The following is a 21,746-nucleotide window of genomic DNA, read 5'->3' as shown; positions in this document are numbered from 1 at the left end:
CCGAACTCACCGCCGCCACCGCTTCCCCCCCATCGCTCGCTCGCCTGCTGCCTCGCCCGCTGAGTCCCGAACTCACCCCGAACATCACCGCCGCCGCCGCTTCCCCCCATCACTCACTCGCCCGCTGCCTCGCCCGTGCCATTCTGAACTTGCCCCGAAGTCGCCGCCGCTTCCCCCCATCGCTCGCTGGCCCGCTGCCTCGCCCGCTGTGTCCCGAACTCGCCCCAAACTCACCACCGCTGCCGCTTCCCCCCATCGCTTGCTCGCCCGCTGCCTCGCCCGCTGCATCCCGAACTCGCCCCGAACTCACCGCCACCGCCGGTCCCCCCCTATCGCTCGCTCGCCTGCTGCCTCGCCCGCTGCGTCCCGAACTCACCCCGAACTCAGCACCGCCGCCGTTTCCACCCCATCGCTCGCTCGCCCGCTGCCTCGCCCGCTGCGTCCCGAACTCGCCCCGAACTCGCCGCCGCTTCCCCCCATCGCTCGCTCACCCGCTGCCTCGCCCGCTGCGTCCCGAACTCGCCCCGAACTCACCGCCGCTTCCCCCCATCACTCGCTCGCCCGCTGCCTCGCCCGCGCCGTTCCGAACTCGCCCCGAACTCACCGCCGCCGCTGCTTCCCCCCGATCGCTCGCTCGCCCACTGCCTCGCCCGCTGCGTCCCGAACTCGCCCCGAACTCACCGCCGCCGCCGCTTCCCCCCATCGCTCGCTCGCCCGCTGCCTCGCCCGCTGCGTCCCAAACTCACCCCGAACTCGCCGCCGCTTCCCCCCATCACTCGCTCGCCCGCTGCCTCGACCGCTGCGTCCCGAACTCGCCCCGAACTCTCCGCCGCTTCCCCCCCATCGCTCGCTGGCCCACTGCCTCGCCCGCTGCGTCCCGAACTCGCCCCGAACTCACCGCCGCCGCCGCTTCCCCCCCATCGCTCGCTCGTCCGCTGCCTCGCCCGCTGCGTCCCGAACTCCCCCCGAACTCACCGCCGCCGCCGGTTCCCCCCCCATCGCTCGCTCGCCTGCTGCCTCCCCCGCTGCGTCCCGAACTCACCCCGAACTCACCGCCACCGCCGCTTCCCCCCATCGCTCGCTCGCCTGCTGCTTCGCCCGCGCCATTCTGAACTCGTCCCGAACTCGCCGCCGCTTCCCCCCCATCACTCGCTTGCCCGCTGCCTCGCCCGCTGCATCCCGAACTCGCCCCGAACTCACCGCCGCCGCCGCTTCCCCCCATCGCTCGCTCGCCTGCTGCCTCGCCCGCGCCATTCTGAACTCGCCCCGAACTCGCCGCCGCTTCCCCCCATCGCTCGCTCGCCTGCTGCCTCGCCCGCGCCGTTCTGAACTCGGCCCGAACTCGCCGCCGCTTCCCCCCATCGCTCGCTCGCCCGCTGCCTCGCCCGCTGCGTCCCGAACTCGCCCCGAACTCACCGCTGCCGCCGGTTCCCCCCCATCGCTCGCTCGCCTGCTGCCTCGCCCGCTGAGTCCCGAACTCACCCCGAACTCACCGCCGACGCCGCTTCCCCCCATCGCTCGCTCGCCCGCTGCCTCACCCGCTGCGTCCCGAACTCGCCCCGAACTCGCCGCCGCTTCCCCCCATCACTCGCTCGCCCGCTGCCTCGCCCGCGCCATTCTGAACTCGCCCCGAACTCGCCGCCGCTTCCCCCCCATCGCTCGCTGGCCCGCTGCCTCGCCCGCTGCGTCCCGAATTCGCCCCGAACTCACCGCCGCCGCCGCTTCCCCCCATCGCTCGCTCGCCTGCTGCCTCGCCCGCTGAGTCCCGAACTCACCCCGAACTCACCGCCGACGCCGCTTCCCCCCATCGCTCGCTCGCCCGCTGCCTCACCCGCTGCGTCCCGAACTCGCCCCGAACTCGCCGCCGCTTCCCCCATCACTCGCTCGCCCGCTGCCTCGCCCGCGCCATTCTGAACTCGCCCCGAACTCGCCGCCGCTTCCCCCCCATCGCTCGCTGGCCCGCTGCCTCGCCCGCTGCGTCCCGAACTCGCCCCGAACTCACCGCCGCCGCCGCTTCCCCCCATCGCTCGCTCGTCCGCTGCCTAGCCTGCTGCGTCCCGAACTCCCCCCGAACTCACCGCCGCCGCCGGTTCCCCCCCCATCGCTCGCTCGCCTGCTGCCTCGCCCGCTGCGTCCCGAACTCACCCCGAACTCACCGCCACCGCCGCTTCCCCCCATCGCTCGCTCGCCTGCTGCTTCGCCCGCGCCATTCTGAACTCGCCCCGAACTCGCCGCCGCTTCCCCCCATCACTCGCTCGCCCGCTGCCTCGCCCGCTGCGTCCCGAACTCGCCCCGAACTCACCGCCGCCGCCGCTTCCCCCCATCGCTCGCTCGCCTGCTGCCTCGCCCGCGCCGTTCTGAACTCGGCCCGAACTCGCCGCCGCTTCCCCCCCATCGCTCGCTCGCCCGCTGCCTCGCCCGCTGCATCCCGAACTCGCCCCGAACTCACCGCCGCCGCCGGTTCCCCCCCATCGCTCGCTCGCCTGCTGCCTCGCCCGCGCCATTCTGAACTCGCCCCGAACTCGCCGCCGCTTCCCCCCCATCGCTCGCTCGCCCGCTGCCTCGCCCGCTGCGTCCCGAACTCGCCCCGAACTCACCGCCCCCGCCGCTTCCCCCCATCGCTCGCTCGCCTGCTGCCTCGCCCGCGCCGTTCTGAACTCGTCCCGAACTCGCCGCCGCTTCCCCCCATCGCTCGCTCGCCCGCTGCCTCGCCCGCTGCGTCCCGAACTCGCCCCGAACTCACCGCCGCCGCCGGTTCCCCCCCATCGCTCGCTCGCCTGCTGCCTCGCCCGCTGAGTCCCGAACTCACCCCGAACTCACCGCCGACGCCGCTTCCCCCCATCGCTCGCTCGCCCGCTGCCTCACCCGCTGCGTCCCGAACTCGCCCCGAACTCGCTGCCGCTTCCCCCCATCAGTCGCTCGCCCGCTGTCTCGCCCGTGCCGTTCTGAACTTGCCCCGAACTCGCCGCCGGTTCCCCCCCATCGCTCGCTGGCCCGCTGCCTCTGCCGCTGCGTCCCAAACTCACCCCGAACTTGCCACCGCTTCCCCCCCATCGCTCGCTCGCCCGCTGCCTCGCCCGCTGCGTCCCAAACTCACCCCGAACTTGCCACCGCTTCCCCCCCATCGCTCGCTCGCCCCGCTGCCTCGCCCGCTGCGTCCCAAACTCACCCCGAACTCGCCGCCGCTTCCCCCCATCACTCGCTCGCCCGCTGCCTCGCCCGCTGCGTCCCGAACTCGCCCCGAACTCGCCGCCGCTTCCCCCCATCACTCGCTCGCCCACTGCCTCGCCCGCTGCGTCCCGAACTCACCCCGAACTCACCACCGCCGCCGCTTCCCCCCCATCGCTCGCTCGCCCGCTGCCTCGCCTGCTGCATCCCGAACTCGCCCCGAACTTGCCGCCGCTTCCCCCCCATCGCTCGCCTGCCCGCTGCCTCGCCCGCTGCGTCCCGAACTCGCCCCGAACTCGCTGCCGCTTCCCCCCCATCGCTCGCTGGCCTGCTGCCTCGCCCGCTGCATCCCGAACTTGCCCCAAACTCACCGCCGCCACCGCTTCCCCCCATCGCTCGCTCGCCCGCTGCCTCGCCCGCTGCGTCCCAAACTCACCCCGAACTCGCCGCCGCTTCCCCCCATCACTCGCTCGCCCGCTGCCTCGCCCGCTGCGTCCCGAACTCGCCCCGAACTCGCCGCCGCTTCCCCCCATCACTCGCTCGCCCACTGCCTCGCCCGCTGCGTCCCGAACTCACCCCGAACTCACCACCGCCGCCGCTTCCCCCCCATCGCTCGCTCGCCCGCTGCCTCGCCCGCTGCGTCCCGAACTCGCCCCGAACTCGCCGCCGCTTCCCCCCATCCCTCGCTCGCCCACTGCCTCGCCCGCTGCATCCCGAACTCGCCTCGAACTCGCCTCCGCTTCCCCCCATCGCTCGCTCGCCCGCTGCCTTGCCCGCTGCGTCCCGAACTCGCCCCGAACTCGCCGCCGCTTCCCCCCCATCGCTCGCTCACCAGATGCCTCGCTCGCTGCGTCCCGAACTCGCCCCGAACTCGCCGCCGCTTCCCCCCATCGCTCGCTCGCCCGCTGCCTCGCCCGCGCCGTACCGAACTCGCACCAAACTCACCGCCGCCGCCACTTCCCCCCATCGCTCGCTCGCCCGCTGCCTCGCCCGCTGAGTCCCGAACTCACCCCGAACTCACCGCCGCCGCCGCTTCCCCACATCGCTCGCTCGCCCGCTGCCTCGCCCGCTGCGTCCCGAACTCGCCCCGAACTCGCCGCCGCTTCCCCCCATCACTCGCTCGCCCGCTGCCTCGCCCGCTGTGTCCCGAACTCGCCCCAAACTCACCACCACCGCCGCTTCCCCCCCATCGCTCGCTCGCCCGCTGCCTCGCCCGCTGCGTCCCGAACTCGCCCCGAACTCACCGCCGCCGCCGCTTACCCCATCGCTCGCTCGCCGGCTGCCTCACCCGCTGCGTCCCGAACTTGCCCCAAACTCACCGCCGCCGTTGCTTCCCCCCATCACTCGCTCGCCCGCTGCCTCACCCGCGCCGTTCTGAACTCGCCCCGAACTCACCGCCGCTGCCGCTTTCCCCCCCATCGCTCGCTCGCCCGCTGCCTCGCCCGCTGCGTCCCGAACTCGCCCCGAACTCAACGCCGCCGCCGGTTCCCCCCATCGCTCACTCGTCCGCTGCCTCGCCCGCTGCGTCCCGAACTCACCCCGAACTCACCGCCGCCGCCGCTTCCCCCCCATCGCTCACTCGTCCGCTGCCTCGCCCGCTGCGTCCCGAACTCGCCCCGAACTCGCCGCCGCTTCCCCCCATCACTCGCTCGCCCGCTGCCTCGCCCGCTGTGTCCCGAACTCGCCCCAAACTCACCACCACCGCCGCTTCCCCCCCATCGCTCGCTCGCCCGCTGCCTCGCCCGCTGCGTCCCGAACTCGCCCCGAACTCACCGCCGCCGCCGCTTACCCCATCGCTCGCTCGCCGGCTGCCTCACCCGCTGCGTCCCGAACTTGCCCCAAACTCACCGCCGCCGTTGCTTCCCCCCATCACTCGCTCGCCCGCTGCCTCACCCGCGCCGTTCTGAACTCGCCCCGAACTCACCGCCGCTGCCGCTTTCCCCCCCATCGCTCGCTCGCCCGCTGCCTCGCCCGCTGCGTCCCGAACTCGCCCCGAACTCAACGCCGCCGCCGGTTCCCCCCATCGCTCACTCGTCCGCTGCCTCGCCCGCTGCGTCCCGAACTCACCCCGAACTCACCGCCGCCGCCGCTTCCCCCCCATCGCTCACTCGTCCGCTGCCTCGCCCGCTGCGTCCCGAACTCACCCCGAACTCACCGCCGCTGCCGCTTTCCCCCCCATTGCTCGCTCGCCCGCTGCCTCGCCTGCTGCATCCCGAACTCGCCCCGAACTTGCCGCCGCTTCCCCCCCATCGCTCGCCTGCCCGCTGCCTCGCCCGCTGCGTCCCGAACTCGCCCCGAACTCGCTGCCGCTTCCCCCCCATCGCTCGCTGGCCTGCTGCCTCGCCCGCTGCGTCCCGAACTCGCCCCAAACTCACCGCCGCCGCCACTTCCCCCCATCGCTCGCTCGCCCGCTGCCTCGCCCGCTGAGTCCCGAACTCACCCCGAACTCACCGCCGCCGCCGCTTCCCCCCATCGCTCGCTGGCCCGCTGCCTCGCCCGCTGCGTCCCGAACTCGCCCCAAACTCACCACCGCCGTTGCTTCCCCCCATCGCTCACTCGCCCGCTGCCTCGCCCGCTGCGTTCCGAACTCGCCCCAAAATCACCGCCGCCGTTGCTTCCCCCCCACTCACCACCGCCGTTGCTTCCCCCCATCGCTCACTCGCCCGCTGCCTCGCCCGCTGCGTTCCGAACTCGCCCCAAAATCACCGCCGCCGTTGCTTCCCCCCCATCGCTCGCTCGCCCGCTGCCTCGCCCGCGCCGTTCCGAACTCGCCCCGAACTCACCGCCGCCGCCGCTTTCCCCCCCATCGCTCGCTCGCCCGCTGCCTCGCCCGCTGCGTCCCGAACTCGCCCCAAACTCACCGCCGCCGCCACTTCCCCCCATCGCTCGCTCGCCCGCTGCCTCGCCCGCGCCGTTCCGAACTCGCCCCGAACTCACCGCCGCCGCCGCTTTCCCCCCCATCGCTCGCTCGCCCGCTGCCTCGCCCGCTGCGTCCCGAACTCGCCCCGAACTCACCGCCGCCGCCGGTTCCCCCCATCGCTCGCTCGCCCGCTGCCTCGCCCGCTGCGTCCCGTACTCACCCCGAACTCAGCGCCACCGCCGCTTCTCCCCCATTGCTCGCTCGCCTGCTGCCTCGCCCGCTGCGTCCCGAATTCGCCCCGAAGTCGCCGCCGCTTCCCCCCATCGCTCGTTGGCCCGCTGCCTCGCCCGCTGAGTCCCGAACTCGCCCCAAACTCACCGCCGCTGCCGCTTCCCCCCCATTGCTCGCTCGCCCGCTGCCTCGCTCGCTGCATCCCGAACTCGCCCCGAACTCGCCGCCGCTTCCCCCCATCGCTCGCTCGCCCGCTGCCTCGCCCGCTGCGTCCCGAACTCGCCCCGAACTCACCGCCGCCGCCGCTTACCCCATCGCTCGCTCGCCGGCTGCCTCGCCCGCTGCGTCCCGAACTTGCCCCAAACTCACCGCCGCCGTTGCTTCCCCCCATCACTCGCTCGCCCGCTGCCTCACCCGCGCCGTTCTGAGCTCGCCCCGAACTCACCGCCGCTGCCGCTTTCCCCCCCCATCGCTCGCTCACCCGCTGCCTCGCCCGCTGCGTCCCGAACTCGCCCCGAACTCAACGCCGCCGCCGGTTCCCCCCATCGCTCACTCGTCCGCTGCCTCGCCCGCTGCGTCCCGAACTCACCCCGAACTCACCGCCGCCGCCGCTTTCCCCCCATCGCTCACTCGTCCGCTGCCTCGCCCGCTGCATCCCGAACTCACCCCGAACTCACCGCCGCCGCCGCTTTCCCCCCCATTGCTCGCTCGCCCGCTGCCTCGCCTGCTGCATCCCGAACTCGCCCCGAACTTGCCGCCGCTTCCCCCCCATCGCTCGCCTGCCCGCTGCCTCGCCCGCTGCGTCCCGAACTCGCTGCCGCTTCCCCCCCATCGCTCGCTCGCCCGCTGCCTCACCCGATGAGTCCCGAACTCGCCCCGAACTCGCCGCCGCCGCTGCTTCCCCCCATCGCTTGCTCGCCCACTGCCTCGCCTCCTGCGTCCCGAACTCGCGCCGAACTCGCCGCCGCCGCTTTCCCCCATCGCTCACTCGCCCGCTGCCTCGCCCGTGCCGTTCTGAACTCGCCCCGAACTCACTGCCGCCGCCGCTTCCCCCCCATCGCTCGCTCGCCCGCTGCCTCGCCCACTGCGTCTCGAAGTCGCCCCGAACTCACCGCCGCCACCGCTTCCCCCCATCGCTCGCTCGCCCGCTGCCTCGCCCGCGCCGTTCCGAACTCACCCCGAACTCACCGCCGCCGCCACTTCCCCCCCATCGCTCGCAGCGGTGGCGCAGCAGCCCAGCCAGCCAGCCCGCCAGCGGGCAGATGGGCGGAGAGAAGCCCGGCCCGGAGGGGAGGGGAGGGAGCCGAGTCGCCGGGGGCGCAGCCTGGGGCCCATGTGGAAACAACGCTTTACTGCCACACACACACACACACGCACGAGGAGGGAAACAAGCTTGACTGAGGAGGGAAACAACGCTTGACTGCCACACACACACACACACACACACACACACACACAGACGCACGAGTAGGGAAACAAGCTTGACTGAGGAGGGAAACAAGCCCCCCCCCCACACACACACGCACGAGGAGGGAAACAAGCTTGACTGAGGAGGGAAACAACGCTTGACTGCCCCCCCACACACACACCCACAAGGAGGGAAACAACGCTTGACTGCCGCCTCCCTAGCAGACCTCCCCATTCCTGTTAGAAATGGAGCCCAGTACTTCTAATTCTGCACCAAAACAAAGACGCAGGTCATACGAAGCTGCTTTCAAACTAAAGGTTGTGTCAAGAGCAGAAAAAAGCAATAACAGTATTGCAAGTAGGGAATTTGGTGTTGATGAAAAACAAGTGAGGGAGTGGCAGAAAATGAAAGCTGAGTTGGGAAAGATTCCAAAGGCAAAAAAAGCTCGACGTGGTTTAACAACTCCATATGTGGCTCTAGAGACTGAATTGCATAAATGGGTTATGGAGTGTCGTCAAAATGGTTACTGCGTAACACGCATGGGAATTCGCTTACGTGCCCTTCAAATGGCTAAAGATGACAAATTAAAAGTACCAGGCATTGAAAATTTTGTTGCGTCAGCAGGATGGTGTACTGGCTTCATGAATAGGTATGGCCTATGTTTGCGGCACTCTGTCTATCAGATCTAATTCCTTAAATCTATTTGTCACCTCTACTGTATATTCAACAGGGATATGATTTAATTCATACATGACTGGCCTAGCGCTTTTCCCTACTTTCTTTAATTTAAGCCTAAACTTTGCAACAAGAAGCTCATGGTCTGATCCACAGTCAGCTCCTGGTCTTGTTTTTACTGACTGTATAGAGCTTCTCCATCTTTGGCTGCAGAGCATATAGTCAATCTGATTTCTGTGTTGACCGTCTGGTGATGTCCATGTGTAGAGCCGTCTCTTGGGTTGTTGGAAAAGAGTGTTTGCTATCACCATAGTATTCTCTTGACAAAATTCTATCAGCCTGTGCCCTGCTTCATTTTGTACTCCAAGGCCAAACTTGCCTGTTATTCCCATTATCTTTTGGCTTCCTACTTTAGCATTCCAATCCCCCATGATGATAAGGACATCATTTTTGGGTGTTAGTTCTATAAGGTGCTGTAGGGCTTCATAGAACTGGTCAATTTCATCCTCTTCAGCACCGGTGGTTGGGGCATAGACTTGGACTACTGTGATATTGAATGGTTTGCCTTGGATTCGAACTGAGATCATTCTGTCATTTTGAGGATTGTATCCCAGTATTGCTTTTCCTACTTTTTTATTGACTATGAAGGCTACTCCATTTCTTCTGAGGGATTCTTGCCCGCAGTAGTATACCTGATGGTCATCTGAATTAAATTCACCCATTCCTGTCCATTTTATTTCGCTGATACCTAAGATGTCGATGTTTAGTCTTGTCATCTCTTGTTTGACCACGTCCAGCTTTCCTTGATTCATGGATCTTACATTCCAGGTTCCTATGGAGAAAAAATCTTTACAGCATCAGACTTTCCTTTCACCACCAGACATATCCACAGCTGAGCGTCCTTTCGGCTTTGGCCCAGTCGCTTCATTCTTTCTGGCGCTACTAGTACTAGCCCTCTGCTCTTCCCCAGTAGCATATTGGACGCCTTCCGACCTGAGGGGCTCATCTTCCAGCGTCATATCGTTTTGCCTTTTGGTACTGTCCATAGGGTTTTCATGGCAAAGATACTGGAGTGGTTTGCCATTTCCTATGGACAGAGGTTCGCAACATTGTACAACAGGTAGCAACCAAAACCATCCCAAAGAAAAAGAAATGCAAGAAAGCAAAATGGCTGTCTGAGAAAGCTTTGCAAATAGCTGAGGAAAGGAGGGAAGCGAAAGGCAAGGGAGAAAAAGAAAGATACGCCCAATTAAATGCAGAATTCCAAAGAATAGCTAGAAGAGATAAGAATGCCTTCTTAAATGAACAATGCAAAGAAATAGAAGAAAACAATAGAATAGGGAGGACCAGAGATCTTTTCAAGAAAATTGGAGAGATGAAAGGAACGTTTCATGCAAAAATGGGCATGATAAAGGACCAAAATGGCAGGGACCTAACAGAGGCAGAAGAGATTAAGAAGAGGTGGCAAAATTACACAGAAGAACTATACAAGAATGAGCTTAACGTCCCTGATAATCATAATGAGGTGGTCACTGACCTCGAGCCAGACATCCTAGAATGTGAAGTGAAGTGGGCCTTAGAAAAGCTGAGCAACAACAAAGCTAGTTGAGGTGACAGTATTCCAGCTGAGCTATTCAAAATCTTAAAAGATGATGCAGTAAAAGTGCTACACTCAATTTGCCAGCAAATTTGGAAAACTCAACAGTGGCCACAGGATTGGAAAAGATCAGTTTACATTCCAATTCCAAAGAAAAGCAGTGCCAAAGAATGTTCAAACTATCGCACCATTGCACTCATTTCTCATGCTAGTAAAGTTATGCTTAAAATTCTACAAGCTAGACTCCAGCAGTATGTGGATCGAGAACTACCAGAAGTACAGGCAGGATTTCGAAGAGGCAGAGGAACTAGAGATCAAATTGCTAACATACACTGGATCATGGAGAAAGCTAGAGAGTTCCAGAAAAACATCTATTTCTGCTTCATTGACTATGCTAAAGCCTTTGATTGTGTGGATCATAACAAACTCTGGCAAGTCCTTAAAGAGATGGGCATACCAGACCATCTTATTTGTCTCTTGAGAAACCTATATGCGGGCCAAGAAGCAACAGTGAGAACTGGACACGGAACCACTGACTGGTTCAAAATTGGGAAAGGAGTCTGGCAAGGCTGTATACTGTCGTATTTAACTTATATGCAGAGCGCATCATGAGAAATGCAGGGCTAGATGAATCAAAAGTTGGAATTAAGATTGCCGGAAGAAACATCAACAACCTAAGATATGCAGATGATACCACTCTAATGGCAGAAAGTGAAGAAGAACTAAAGAGCCTCGTGTTGCGGGTGAAGAAGGAGAGTGCAAAAGTTGGGTTGAAACTTAACACTAAGAAAACCAAGATCATGGCATCCGGCCCTTTCAATTCCTGGCAAATAGATGGGGAGGAAATGGAGGTAGTGACAGATTTTATTTTCCTGGGCTCCAAGATCACTGCAGATGGGGACTGTAGCCAAGAAATTAAAAGACGCTTGCTCCTTGGGAGGAAAGCCATGGCAAATCTAGACAGCACACTAAAAAGCAGAGACATCACCCTGTCAACAAAAGTGCATATAGTCAAGGCTATGGTCTTCCCAGTTGCAATGTATGGCAGTGAAAGCTGGACCATAAGAAAGGCTGAGCGCCAAAGAATTGAAGCCTTTGAACTATGGTGCTGGAGAAGACTCCTGCGAGTCCCTTGGACTGCAAGGCGATCAAACCGGTCAGTCCTAGAGGAGATCAACCCTGACTGCTCTTTAGAAGGCCAGATCCTGAAGCTAAAACTCAAATACTTTGGCCACCTAATGAGAAGGAAGGACTCACTGGAGAAGAGCCTAATGCTGGGAAAGATTGAGGGCAAGAGAAGAAGGGGACGACAGAGAATGAGGTGGCTGGATGGAGTCATTGAAGCAGTAGGCGTGAGCTTAGATGGACTCCAGAAGATGGTAGAGGACAGGAAGGCCTGGAGGAACATTGTCCATAGGGTCGCGATGGGTCGGACACGACTTCGCAACTAACAACAACAAATGTTTGCGGCAAAGAACAAAGATTTCACAGAAGTTGCCAAAAGACCTTGATGAAAAAGTGATGTCATTCCATTCATTCATCATAAAACAAAGAAAGATCCATAACTATGACCTGGGAGATATTGGGAATATGGATGAAACACCTATGACCTTTGATCTTCCAAGCAACAGAACCGTGGCAAGTTTGGGAGACAAAACTGTTTTACTCAGAACCACAGGTAATGAGAAAAACCATTTTACAGTTGTTCTGTCATGTTTGGCTAATGGAACTAAGCTGCGGCCTGTCATTATTTTTAAAAGAAAGACCTTGCCTAAAAAGGTCAAATTCCCACCACGAATTACAGTGCGTCCACATGTTAAAGGCTGGATGGATGAAGATGGAACAAAAAAGTGGCTGGAAGAAGTTTGGAATGGACGACCAGGAGCAGCCTTAAAGAAAAAACCATCATTGCTAGTTTGGGATATGTTCAGAGCCCACACATCTGATGACATAAAAACATTGGCAAAGTCTTCTCAAGTTACTTTAGCCGTTATTCCAGGTGGGCTTACATCTGTATTACAGCCCTTAGATGTGTGTTTAAATAAACCTTTCAAAGACCGTGTGCGAAAGATGTGGTGCGAATGGATGTCATCTGGTCAAGCCCAACTAACAAAAGGTGGAAATATGATGAAGCCTGACATAGAACTGATAGGGGGGGAAGAGGGGGGGAGGGGTTGGGAGGGGTTTTTTTTCCTTCTTTTTTTTGGTTGGTTAAAGAAAAAATGTGTTGTAAAACTTTTTAATAAAAAAATAAAAAAAAGTTGAATGTAAGTAATTAAGACATATATAAGCTAAAAATCTATTAAATATAATAAATATGTTTGTAAGCTGTTATAATAAAAACTACTAGTTTAAATATGAGATAGTAGACATTAAGTGAAAAAGAGGAAGTATTTAATGTTGAAATAAGAGAAATTTTGGTTACTAAATTTGAGACATTCGGAAATTAATAGAAAATAAGAATGTTATACTTTATTATTAATTAGTTGATGTCAGATGGTGAGAAATAGAATATATTCAAATAGATAAGATGGATATCCTGAACATTACATTTTGTGATGAATTGTGATAAAGGGAACTTTGGTTATTTAAAACTTGGAAATTATAACTATTAAATGTTAAATTTAAATATTAATGGGAAACTAAAAATTGGGAAAAACTAATTAGGACATTGATTGTCTATAAAGATTGAATGTTAAAATACCAGGATATATATAAACTAAAAATATTGATAAATGTAAGAAAGTTATTTTTATTTAATTGATATAATAAGAATTGTATTAGTTTAAACATGAGACATAAAATAATAAGGGGAAAAGAGGAAATATTTAATGTAGTAGTTTTAGACTTGTACTAAAGATACTTGTATGTTATTGAATCATTGATAAACTCAGCCACCATGTTGCTTTTTAAATATTTAAATGTAAAATTAGAAAATCAATAAAACCCTTTTTTAAAAAAGAAAGGGATGGAATGCAGTTCCTCCAGAAATGTGTGCTGAATAGTGATCAATCTGATTGTGCTGCCAAAAAACCAGGGTTGTTGCTCCTTCCTCGGCAGCACACTCCCCAGATTTGAACAAGAGCAACTGGGAATGACCAAAGATGACCCTAGGATGATCATGGACCTACATGGGAAGAAGAATCTTGACAGGTGCAATTTATTCTTGTTGTTGGCTAATAAATTGTTTTTGACATAGTTGACTATTTTTGTGTTTCATCTGCATCGATTTTATTGGTCATGTATATTATTAAAGTTTTAAAACTGTTGTTATTCTCTCTATCACATGATGCTTTCGTTATAGCCTACCTGGTTCATACTTTTTTTTTTCAAAATCCTGCTTGTACTTTGCAATTAGCTTTTTATATTCAATCAATTCTTATCATTTCCAGCACATTTATTTATTATTTGTTTATTTGTTTGTTTTATCCCACCTTTATTATTTTATAAGTGAGTAAGGTGGCAAGCATACATAATATTCCTTCCTCCTATTTTTCCTCATAGCAACAACTCTGTGACATGAATTGGAGTGAGAGAGAAAGTCCTCCAGGTAACGTTATGCCTCAGGTGGAATTAGAAATCACCATTTCCTGGTTTCTAGGCCAGCACCTTAATTGCTAGACCAAACTGGCTGTCTTATTGAGTTAAAACAATAAACACAATATAAAGATTGCTGCCTGGAATTATGTTACATTTCATAAGTAATTTTCCTTATCAAAATCCTGCCTGACCTTTGTAAATTAGCTTTTCACATTCAGTCCATTTCTGTCATTTCCAACAGTTTGGCATTCAGCTTGCTTATGCTTAGGAGGCCAAAAAGACATATGCTATATTTCCTTTCTTAAACATTAATACAACAGCAGTCACCATTCTGATTCCTTAGAATCTGGTTTGTTCTGAGTAAGAGTGAAGCACATTCTGAGCATGAACTCAAAGAAAATGCACATGATGACTTCACCTTGCATTCTCTTGGATTGTGAGGCCCACAATTTTTTTATGAGACCTTGGCAGCCAATCAGGCAAGAGCTGAATTAATTGCTAACATTAGACATTGCAAAACCAACTATAAATCCTAGAAATCTTTTCCCCAGTTTTTCCCTAGTCCAGGTAGAATTTGCTGCCATTTCTGTCCCACACACATTTCTCTCTCCTCATCCCTCCATGGTCAAGTTGTCAATTAAAGTAAAGCAGGAGAAAGAGGAAAGTGGATCTTTTCACCCCTTGTAGGCAGGGGCTGCACTTGAGAGAAGTGGCTCTGCCAATACTTTTCATCCCTCTGCCAGCAGTAGGGCAAGCAGTGGGCTGACTTATCTCACCTTAAAGTATCGCTTTACAGCTTTCATGATGCAATGCTGAAGATGAGGGGAAGAACAACTGTACCCCAGTGACTTTGGAAATGCAGCACTGAAGTTGCAGAAATGCGTTTAAATCAATGGTATGCCAGTACAGCAGTGAAACTTGTCAGGAATGCTCTGGCAGCTGGCAAGATGTGCCTAAACCATGGAGGATGGTAGTTGGTAACATTTGGGTGGGTAGTGCTGATTCATGATATATCCAGTAGTGTAGTGGTCCAGCAATGGATGTTTTTAAATGGCCATTGACTCTACCTCTGCCAAAAGGAAACAGCCCAAATGGCCAAAGACCAGGATAAGTAGCCTCAATCAGTAATCAGAATAAGGCAATCTTGCATTATTTGCCACCTGCTGATCACATAGCACAGCTCATGCTGCTGAAAAGGGGAAAAACAACCCCTTGTAGTGGAGAAAGAAACTGCAGATGGAAGTTTTCTCCATGGTGATTTGGAGGCCCATTGAAGAGCATTCATATTTTGCATTCATTTTCTCAATAAATGGTCACAGGGTTGCAGTGCTGCAAGCAACAGATCACAGATAAGAGCCCAGAGAAGGTTAGTTTTGAAAGAAAGGGATGTCCAAACACCCTGAATATAATTGTTGAGAAATCTACCTATCTGATGTGTTAGATAAAGCTACAACTGAATATTTAGCAATTTTACTTCAATGCCTCATTAGCTGCGAGGCAAAAAAGCCTGCTATTTCATCTGATAATTTCAGTGTGCCAATTGTATTCAATTACCTAGGCTTAAAGTAACTTCAAAGTATTTGCAATTGTTTCAAGCCTGCAAGGTACTCGTTATACCCAAAAATTATCTATGAGCCTGTTTTCTCTCAAGCCTTTTCTCCCTTATCACCTAGTAGATAAGTGGTTGTTTGAACTCCAACGCAAATTTGAATTGCTTATGCAGGAGGTTATTAGTCTGGATAATGGGCTCAGGCAGGCTGTTTTTCCAGTAAGAGACACTGAGCTATTTAAGTCCTACTTATAAAGAGAGGAGTCTATTTTTAAGGGATCACGTCCACTGGTTTCTCTGTATGCCTACTGACCATTGGAATTATTTTTCTCTGATAAAAGAAAATTCTTGTATTGAACCAAAGTTCTTCCTTGTTAGCTTATGTTCTTTAAATCAGTGGTTTTTCTGCTGCTCTAAGTGTACTGTTTTTTGGAGGCAGATGGTTTGTATTTATGTTTCTCATAAAACACACAAAATACCAGAACAAAGTGGAACCACTCAGATATCTGAAAGCTTTCTCATATTCACACTGCTGTAACTCCTCGAGGTTTGTCATTGCTGTTCCACTGTTCCCAAATGGAAAAATTACAGTCAGAGTTGATCAGAACAAATTTCTCAAGAAACCTCCGCCCCCAAAGCTCAGATAAGCAAGGCAAATATATAAAAACAGCTGCAACTATGGCGTGGCTGACCCCTGTTGGTTATATACAGCTGCACAAGCATGTGTAATTTTGTTGATACCTAATAGCAGCAGCAGCCTGTCACCCTTGGAAATTTATCTGATCCAGCCTCTCATCCAGTTTTCCATGTCCAGAGAACCACTTCAGCCAACAAAGACAGCAAGCAATCTTTGCAGTAATTTGAAAGCCTATTATTTAAAGACTCTGCCACGATGGGCATGGTGCAAGATTGGGGGATTTTCTTGATTTTTTTTCTTTTCCCTGTTGCAGCACAGATGGAAGACAGCACTCTAAAACATAGAAATGAAGCTTACCAAATCGTCACTTTCAAATGGCATCATGTCCAGGATCCTTATATTATTGCTCTCTGGATTCTCGTGGCTAGTCTGGCCAAAATTTGTAAGTCTGAAATTCTTCTTTGTGCACCCTTTTACCTAACAGATTAATCTTTTATAGTGGTTTTGGCTAATGAATTATTTTTTAATAACTTTTATTGTTTGTGTATTGAATCGGTTATTTATTTTAATTAAAAATACAGTTCTGCTGTTGCTCAAATATTTTAGGTATTAAACTTAGGGTGGTTTCACATTATACTTTCCCATTATCCTTTATTCTCTGTCTTTTTTTCTCTACAAATGAAATACCATTTTTCTGACAATTAAGGAGAAAAAGATAGATTAGCTGCATTAGGAACCATCTATTTGGAGGCATCTTCTAAACTTCCAGCTTTTACTTTCCCTGCTGCACTGCACTTCTGAATAGAAACAAAGATAGCTATACTGAATAATCAGTGCTAGGCATTATTAGGATTGAGAAATCAAATCATATCTGGTTGTCTAAATTAGAGATGTTGTGAAATACAAATATATATTTTTCTATAAATGGACAACTGCAATATTTTGCAATTACTTAGAACATTTTTTCTAATCTATAAAGTATCTCTTCCAGAACTGTAGTAGCTTGAAATTAAAGACTTACCTCAAAATAAAATTTGGAAAAGGATGAATTCTGGCACTTTCCGGGACCATTCCATTTTTAAAAAAAGGATGAAATAATGATAGATCACATGATTTATAGGTATTACAACTTATGTAGTGAGTTGGGTGGAGGATATTTTAGCATACATTAATAATACAACAAATTACATCAGAACAATTTTCTACCTTTGCAGGTATAGTTTATTAGAATTCAAACAATGCAAAAAGCGCAAAAAGAGGGAAAGTCTAAGGATATTCTGAGGTTGCAGATTAATTTTAAATCTCAGTGTTAAATTCACCATCTTTCTTTATTACAGCTGAGTAAAACATTTATTATTGGTACCCTAAAAGATTTGGAAATCAGCAAACTGCTTCTTTTCCCTGATCTATCTTGTCTGTTTGCTATAATATATGAAAAAAGAAAGATATGGAACAGAAAAAAGCACTTATGTTCTTAAGAGTACATTCTTTTTATATGAATCCCAATTTCAATAAAGTTATCTCTGCTCAAAAATGAGAATGAGAATGGATAACAAAATCTCATGATCTAAGAATCATAACTGATCAGAATAGGCGTTATTGAGCTATACCTGAAGTCAACATTCTATATTCATTAGACCAAATAATGATGCTTAAAATTAGCAACCATCAATAACTGCCAATTTAATTTCTCTTTTTGTTTGTGAACTTCCCTGTCATGAAAATAGATGTATTGCAGCCTAATAAAAAGGGGAGAGAAAGAAAATATTGAGTATGCATTCTAACTTTGAAAAGGATTTCCTGCCTCTAGACTCAATGGGTTAATGCCCTTACCCATAAATAAATAAATTTATTTTATTATAGTCAGCAAGCAGATCATATAATTTTTAAATCACAAACTATTCCACATTTAAAAGAAATAAGGAAAGTTATCATAGTAGCCATTAATCTTCTCTGATCCTGCAGAACACTATGCAATATTTGGCTACCTTGATATATATGAATGTGGGTCTTAACTTGTAAGCAGAATGTTTTTGTAAATATATCAGTACAGTAATAATACAAAGATCTTAAAAACAGAGCAGTGAGATAATACCATCTATCATCTAAAAACTGCATAATTTAGCAGTATCATTGGTTCAACCTCCCCGCCCTAGAGCTACAAGGAAACACTCAAGATGAAGGTTTTTCTATTTTGACTATATATGTATGTATATGTATATATGGATGTGTACACACACACACACACACACACACCATGACAGAGAACCTATGGAAAGCTATGTCTGAAACAAAATGATTACCAAATGCCTATAAACTAAATATAATTGAATATAATTATTGTCTTAGTTACATATCTGATATGTGCTAAAAAAAACTTATTTAGCAATTTTCAATGTTTCTTTAGCTATGAGGCAAGCAATCTTCTGATTTCCTCTAAGGTTTGTTTTATGTTTAAACATTTATCTGACAATTTCAGTGTGCTAATTATACTCAATGACTTCGTTTTACCATAACTTTTTGCTGTTATTGTAAGCTTGCATTATAACCCAAAAATGTGTCTATGAATTTGTTTCCTCTCAAGACTTGGAATTTGGGTTGTTTGTTCCAAGGAAGAGAGGATCCAGTATTGGCAATCCAGTATTAGTGTTCTGAGTTTGAAAATTGAATACTTTGTAAAGGATAGAAATTGCCCTCTGTCTTTTGAGATGACACAACTTTTCTAGGAGATGCTGGCAGCAATTAAATATGAGCTAAATTAAGCTCTTAGGATGGGCATTATAGGGCATCTTGTCTATGTATAGCCCACAGAAATGCTTTTATCACAATGCAGGTAAAATGCACTTCATAATCCTTACAAATGAACCCTACTACTTTGGATTGCAATGATATACCAGAATAACAATGTATGTCATTGAATCTGAAATACTTCAAAGGAAGCAGAAAGTGTAATGTCTACAATAAGATAGTCATACAACATTGTCTATGGATAAACTTATATAAAAGCCAATATGGCATGGAAATTAACCTAGTATTTTGGGAACTGGTAAATCCTGGTTCATTTGCACCCTCAGCTATGTGCCCCATCAACCTAATCACTTTCTGTCAGTTCAACTTATCTCACATGATAGAAGTTCTGGAGATAAAATGAAGGAAGATCTTTGTATGTGGTATCTTGAACATAAGGAGAAAAGGCAGACAGACAGACAGACAGACAAACAAACAATAAATTCTAGCTATTCACTGGGAAGCTATTAAAGGCCTTTCCTAATTTGAATTGTCTCTAAAGTTTCTTGCAATGACAATCATTGTGTGACTTCTTTTATGCTCTTGAGATATTTCTTCCCATTTCAATATTTCCCAGAAATTAATAATTTGCTGCTCACTTGCAGTTGTCCCCAGTGTATGAAGTGGCTTGCATCTTTGGGTTACCAATGTCAGTAGCACATATCATAATCCAGAGCCTGCACTTGTTGCCAATTCATTTCTGGGTCCAATTTAGGGGCTGATTTTGACCTATAAAGTTTTTCATTTCTTAGTACTCAGACACTTTCAGAACTACCATGTCTAGCCAACTTGGATCCACTGGGTTAGATTTAGAAAGAAGAAACTGATGCAAACCCCACATTACAGGGTGGTTGAGGAGGCTGAGTCAAGGAAGTACTGCTTTTATGTTTTAGCGTTAACTCTCTCAATCAAGATTAGGCTGACTCCATCTCTACTGGTTTTTTGCAAGCTCCTAAAGACCAATATTTTTGGACAGCTTTCTTTGACTTATTGTTGCTATACTTTGCTTATTTCCATTCTTGTGTTATTGGATTTTTATAGGGAGTTTTTTAATACTGTATTTTTCTATGCAAGCCACTGAGAGTCATTTTTATTGTAATGGCATACATATATGCTTAATAGACTATATAAATAAGATAGAAATTAAAAGTGATAATAGATTTTATATAATTGGAAATTCCAGGAATAAAAGTTTATTGCTTGTGTTTGTTATCCTGTGATTAATAATTTGATGGTTGAATGAACCAATCATTCCATTTTATTAATTTATCATATCCAATTTTAATTCCTTGTATTTGTTTTCCCCTGCTCCTTTGAATGTAAGGCTGAATCACCAAGTGCTGTATTCATACTATATAATTTTGTTTATATACCCAGAGTCACTTGGATATTGAATTGATTTTAGTAATAGCATCTGGGTGATGGAAAATTAATTTTTGAGAATCATAGGTGGAATGCATATTTTGCATGTTGAATGTCTTGGCTTCAATCTCTGATACCCTCATTTCAAAGAAGGTAGTATATACTGTAGTTTCCGGTGTATAAGACGACTTTTTAACCCATGAAAATCTTCTCAAAAGTCAGGGGTCGTCTTATACGCTCTGGCTGGAAAACCTGGAGCGGTTCCCATCTTCAAGAAAGGGGGGGGGAATGGACCCAGGAAACTACAGATCAATCAGTTTAACATCAATACCTGGGAAGATCCTAGAAAAGATAATAAAAAAACCAGATCTGCGAACAACTAAAAGCAAACAAAATTATAACTAGTAGCCAGCATGGGTATGTTAAACCAGATCATGCCAAACAGATCATATTTTATTCTTTGATAAAGTGACTAAGCTACTTGACTAGTGATATGCTGTGGATGTAGTACACTAAGATTTCAGTAAGGCACTTGATAAAGTAGACCACAACCTACTCCTTGGTAAGTTAGGAAAAGGTGGAATAGACAATATCACCACCAGATGGATCCATAGCTGGCTGGCAAACTGAACTCAATGAGTAGTTTTCAATGGCACCACATCCACATGGAAAGAAGTAAGCAGCAGGGTACCACAAGGTTCCGTCTTAGACCCAGTACTCTTCAATATCTTCATAAATGACTTAGATGAGGGAATTGAATGGAAATTCATCAAACTTGCAGATGACACCAAACTGACAGGAGTAGCCAATACCACAGAAGACAAGCTCAGGATCCAAAAAGATCTTGACAAACTTGAACAATGAGCCCTATGCAACAAAATGAGTTTCAGTGTGGAGAAAAGCAAAGTTTTAAATTTAGGCTGGAAAAATCAAAGATACAAGTACAGATTGGGCGAGACCTGGCTCCAAAACAGTAACTGTGAGAAGGACCTTGGAGTCCTAGTGGACAATCATTTGACTGTGAGCCAGCAGTGTGTAGCAGCAACCAAAAAAGCTAATACAATCCTGGATTGTATAAACAGAGGCATAGAATCAAGATCATGCAAAGTATTAGTACCACTTTATAAAAACCTAGTAAGACCACACCTGGAATACTGCAGCCAATTTTGGTCACCATATCACAAAAAAGATGTTGAGAGTTTGTAAAAATTCAGAGAAGAGCAACTAAGATGATCAAAGCCTGGAGACTAAAACATATGAAGAATGGCTGCAGGACTTGGGTTTGGCTAGTCTAAAGAAAAGAAGAAATAGGGGAGACATGATAGCAGTGTTCCAGTATCTGAGGGGCTGCCACAAGGCAGAGGGGGGCCAGGTTGTTCACCAAAACACCAGAGGGAAGGACAAAAAACAATGGTTGGAAACTGATCAAAGAGAGAAGCAACCTGGAATTAAGGAGAAACTTCCTGACAGTGACAATTAACCAGTGGAACAGCTTGCCTCCAGAAATTGTAGGTGCTCCATCACTGGAGATTTTTAAAAAGAGATTGGACAGTCACTTGTCTGAGATGGTATAGGTTCTCTTGAGCAGGGGACTGGACTAGAAGACCTCCAAGGTCCCTTCCAGCTCTATTCTATTCTATTCTATTCTATTCTATTCTATTCTATTCTATTCTATTCTATTCTATTCTATTCTATTCTATTCTATTCTATTCTATTCTATTCCTATTCTGAGTTTAAATTATACAAAACTATCTTTATCAGTAATACTGCCTTGTGTTACTGCTTTCCCTTCAGAGCAGTCTCAGCCTATTTTTCCCCAGTAATCTATCTAAAAATTAGCTATTTCAGAACCAGTTATTTGCTTCTCATATTTAATTTGCTGAACTTTGGCAAATTAATCTTTTTCTTTTTTCATTTATTCTGTGTATCTTA

The 21,746-nt window shown here is 50.4% G+C and overlaps 1 protein-coding gene across 1 annotated transcript in view; it reads left to right on the top strand.

The window, feature by feature from the left end:
- Positions 1-7,117: 7,117 nt before the first annotated feature.
- SLC9A3 (solute carrier family 9 member A3) overlaps positions 7,118-21,746 on the top strand; it is a gene marked incomplete at both ends in the record, with an annotated part of 190,805 nt that continues 176,176 nt past the window's right edge. The window contains 2 exons of the mRNA XM_083378999.1: positions 7,118-7,265; positions 15,979-16,107. Of these exons, the coding sequence (XP_083235125.1) occupies positions 7,118-7,265; positions 15,979-16,107 (277 nt within the window). The remainder of the gene's footprint in view (positions 7,266-15,978; positions 16,108-21,746) is intronic.

The sequence above is a fragment of the Vipera ursinii genome (genome assembly GCF_947247035.1).
Source record: "Vipera ursinii genome assembly, chromosome: Z".
NCBI lineage: Eukaryota > Metazoa > Chordata > Lepidosauria > Squamata > Viperidae > Vipera > Vipera ursinii.
The sequence above is the reverse complement of the archived record's forward strand: the minus strand, read 5'-3'. Positions and strand labels throughout refer to the sequence as shown.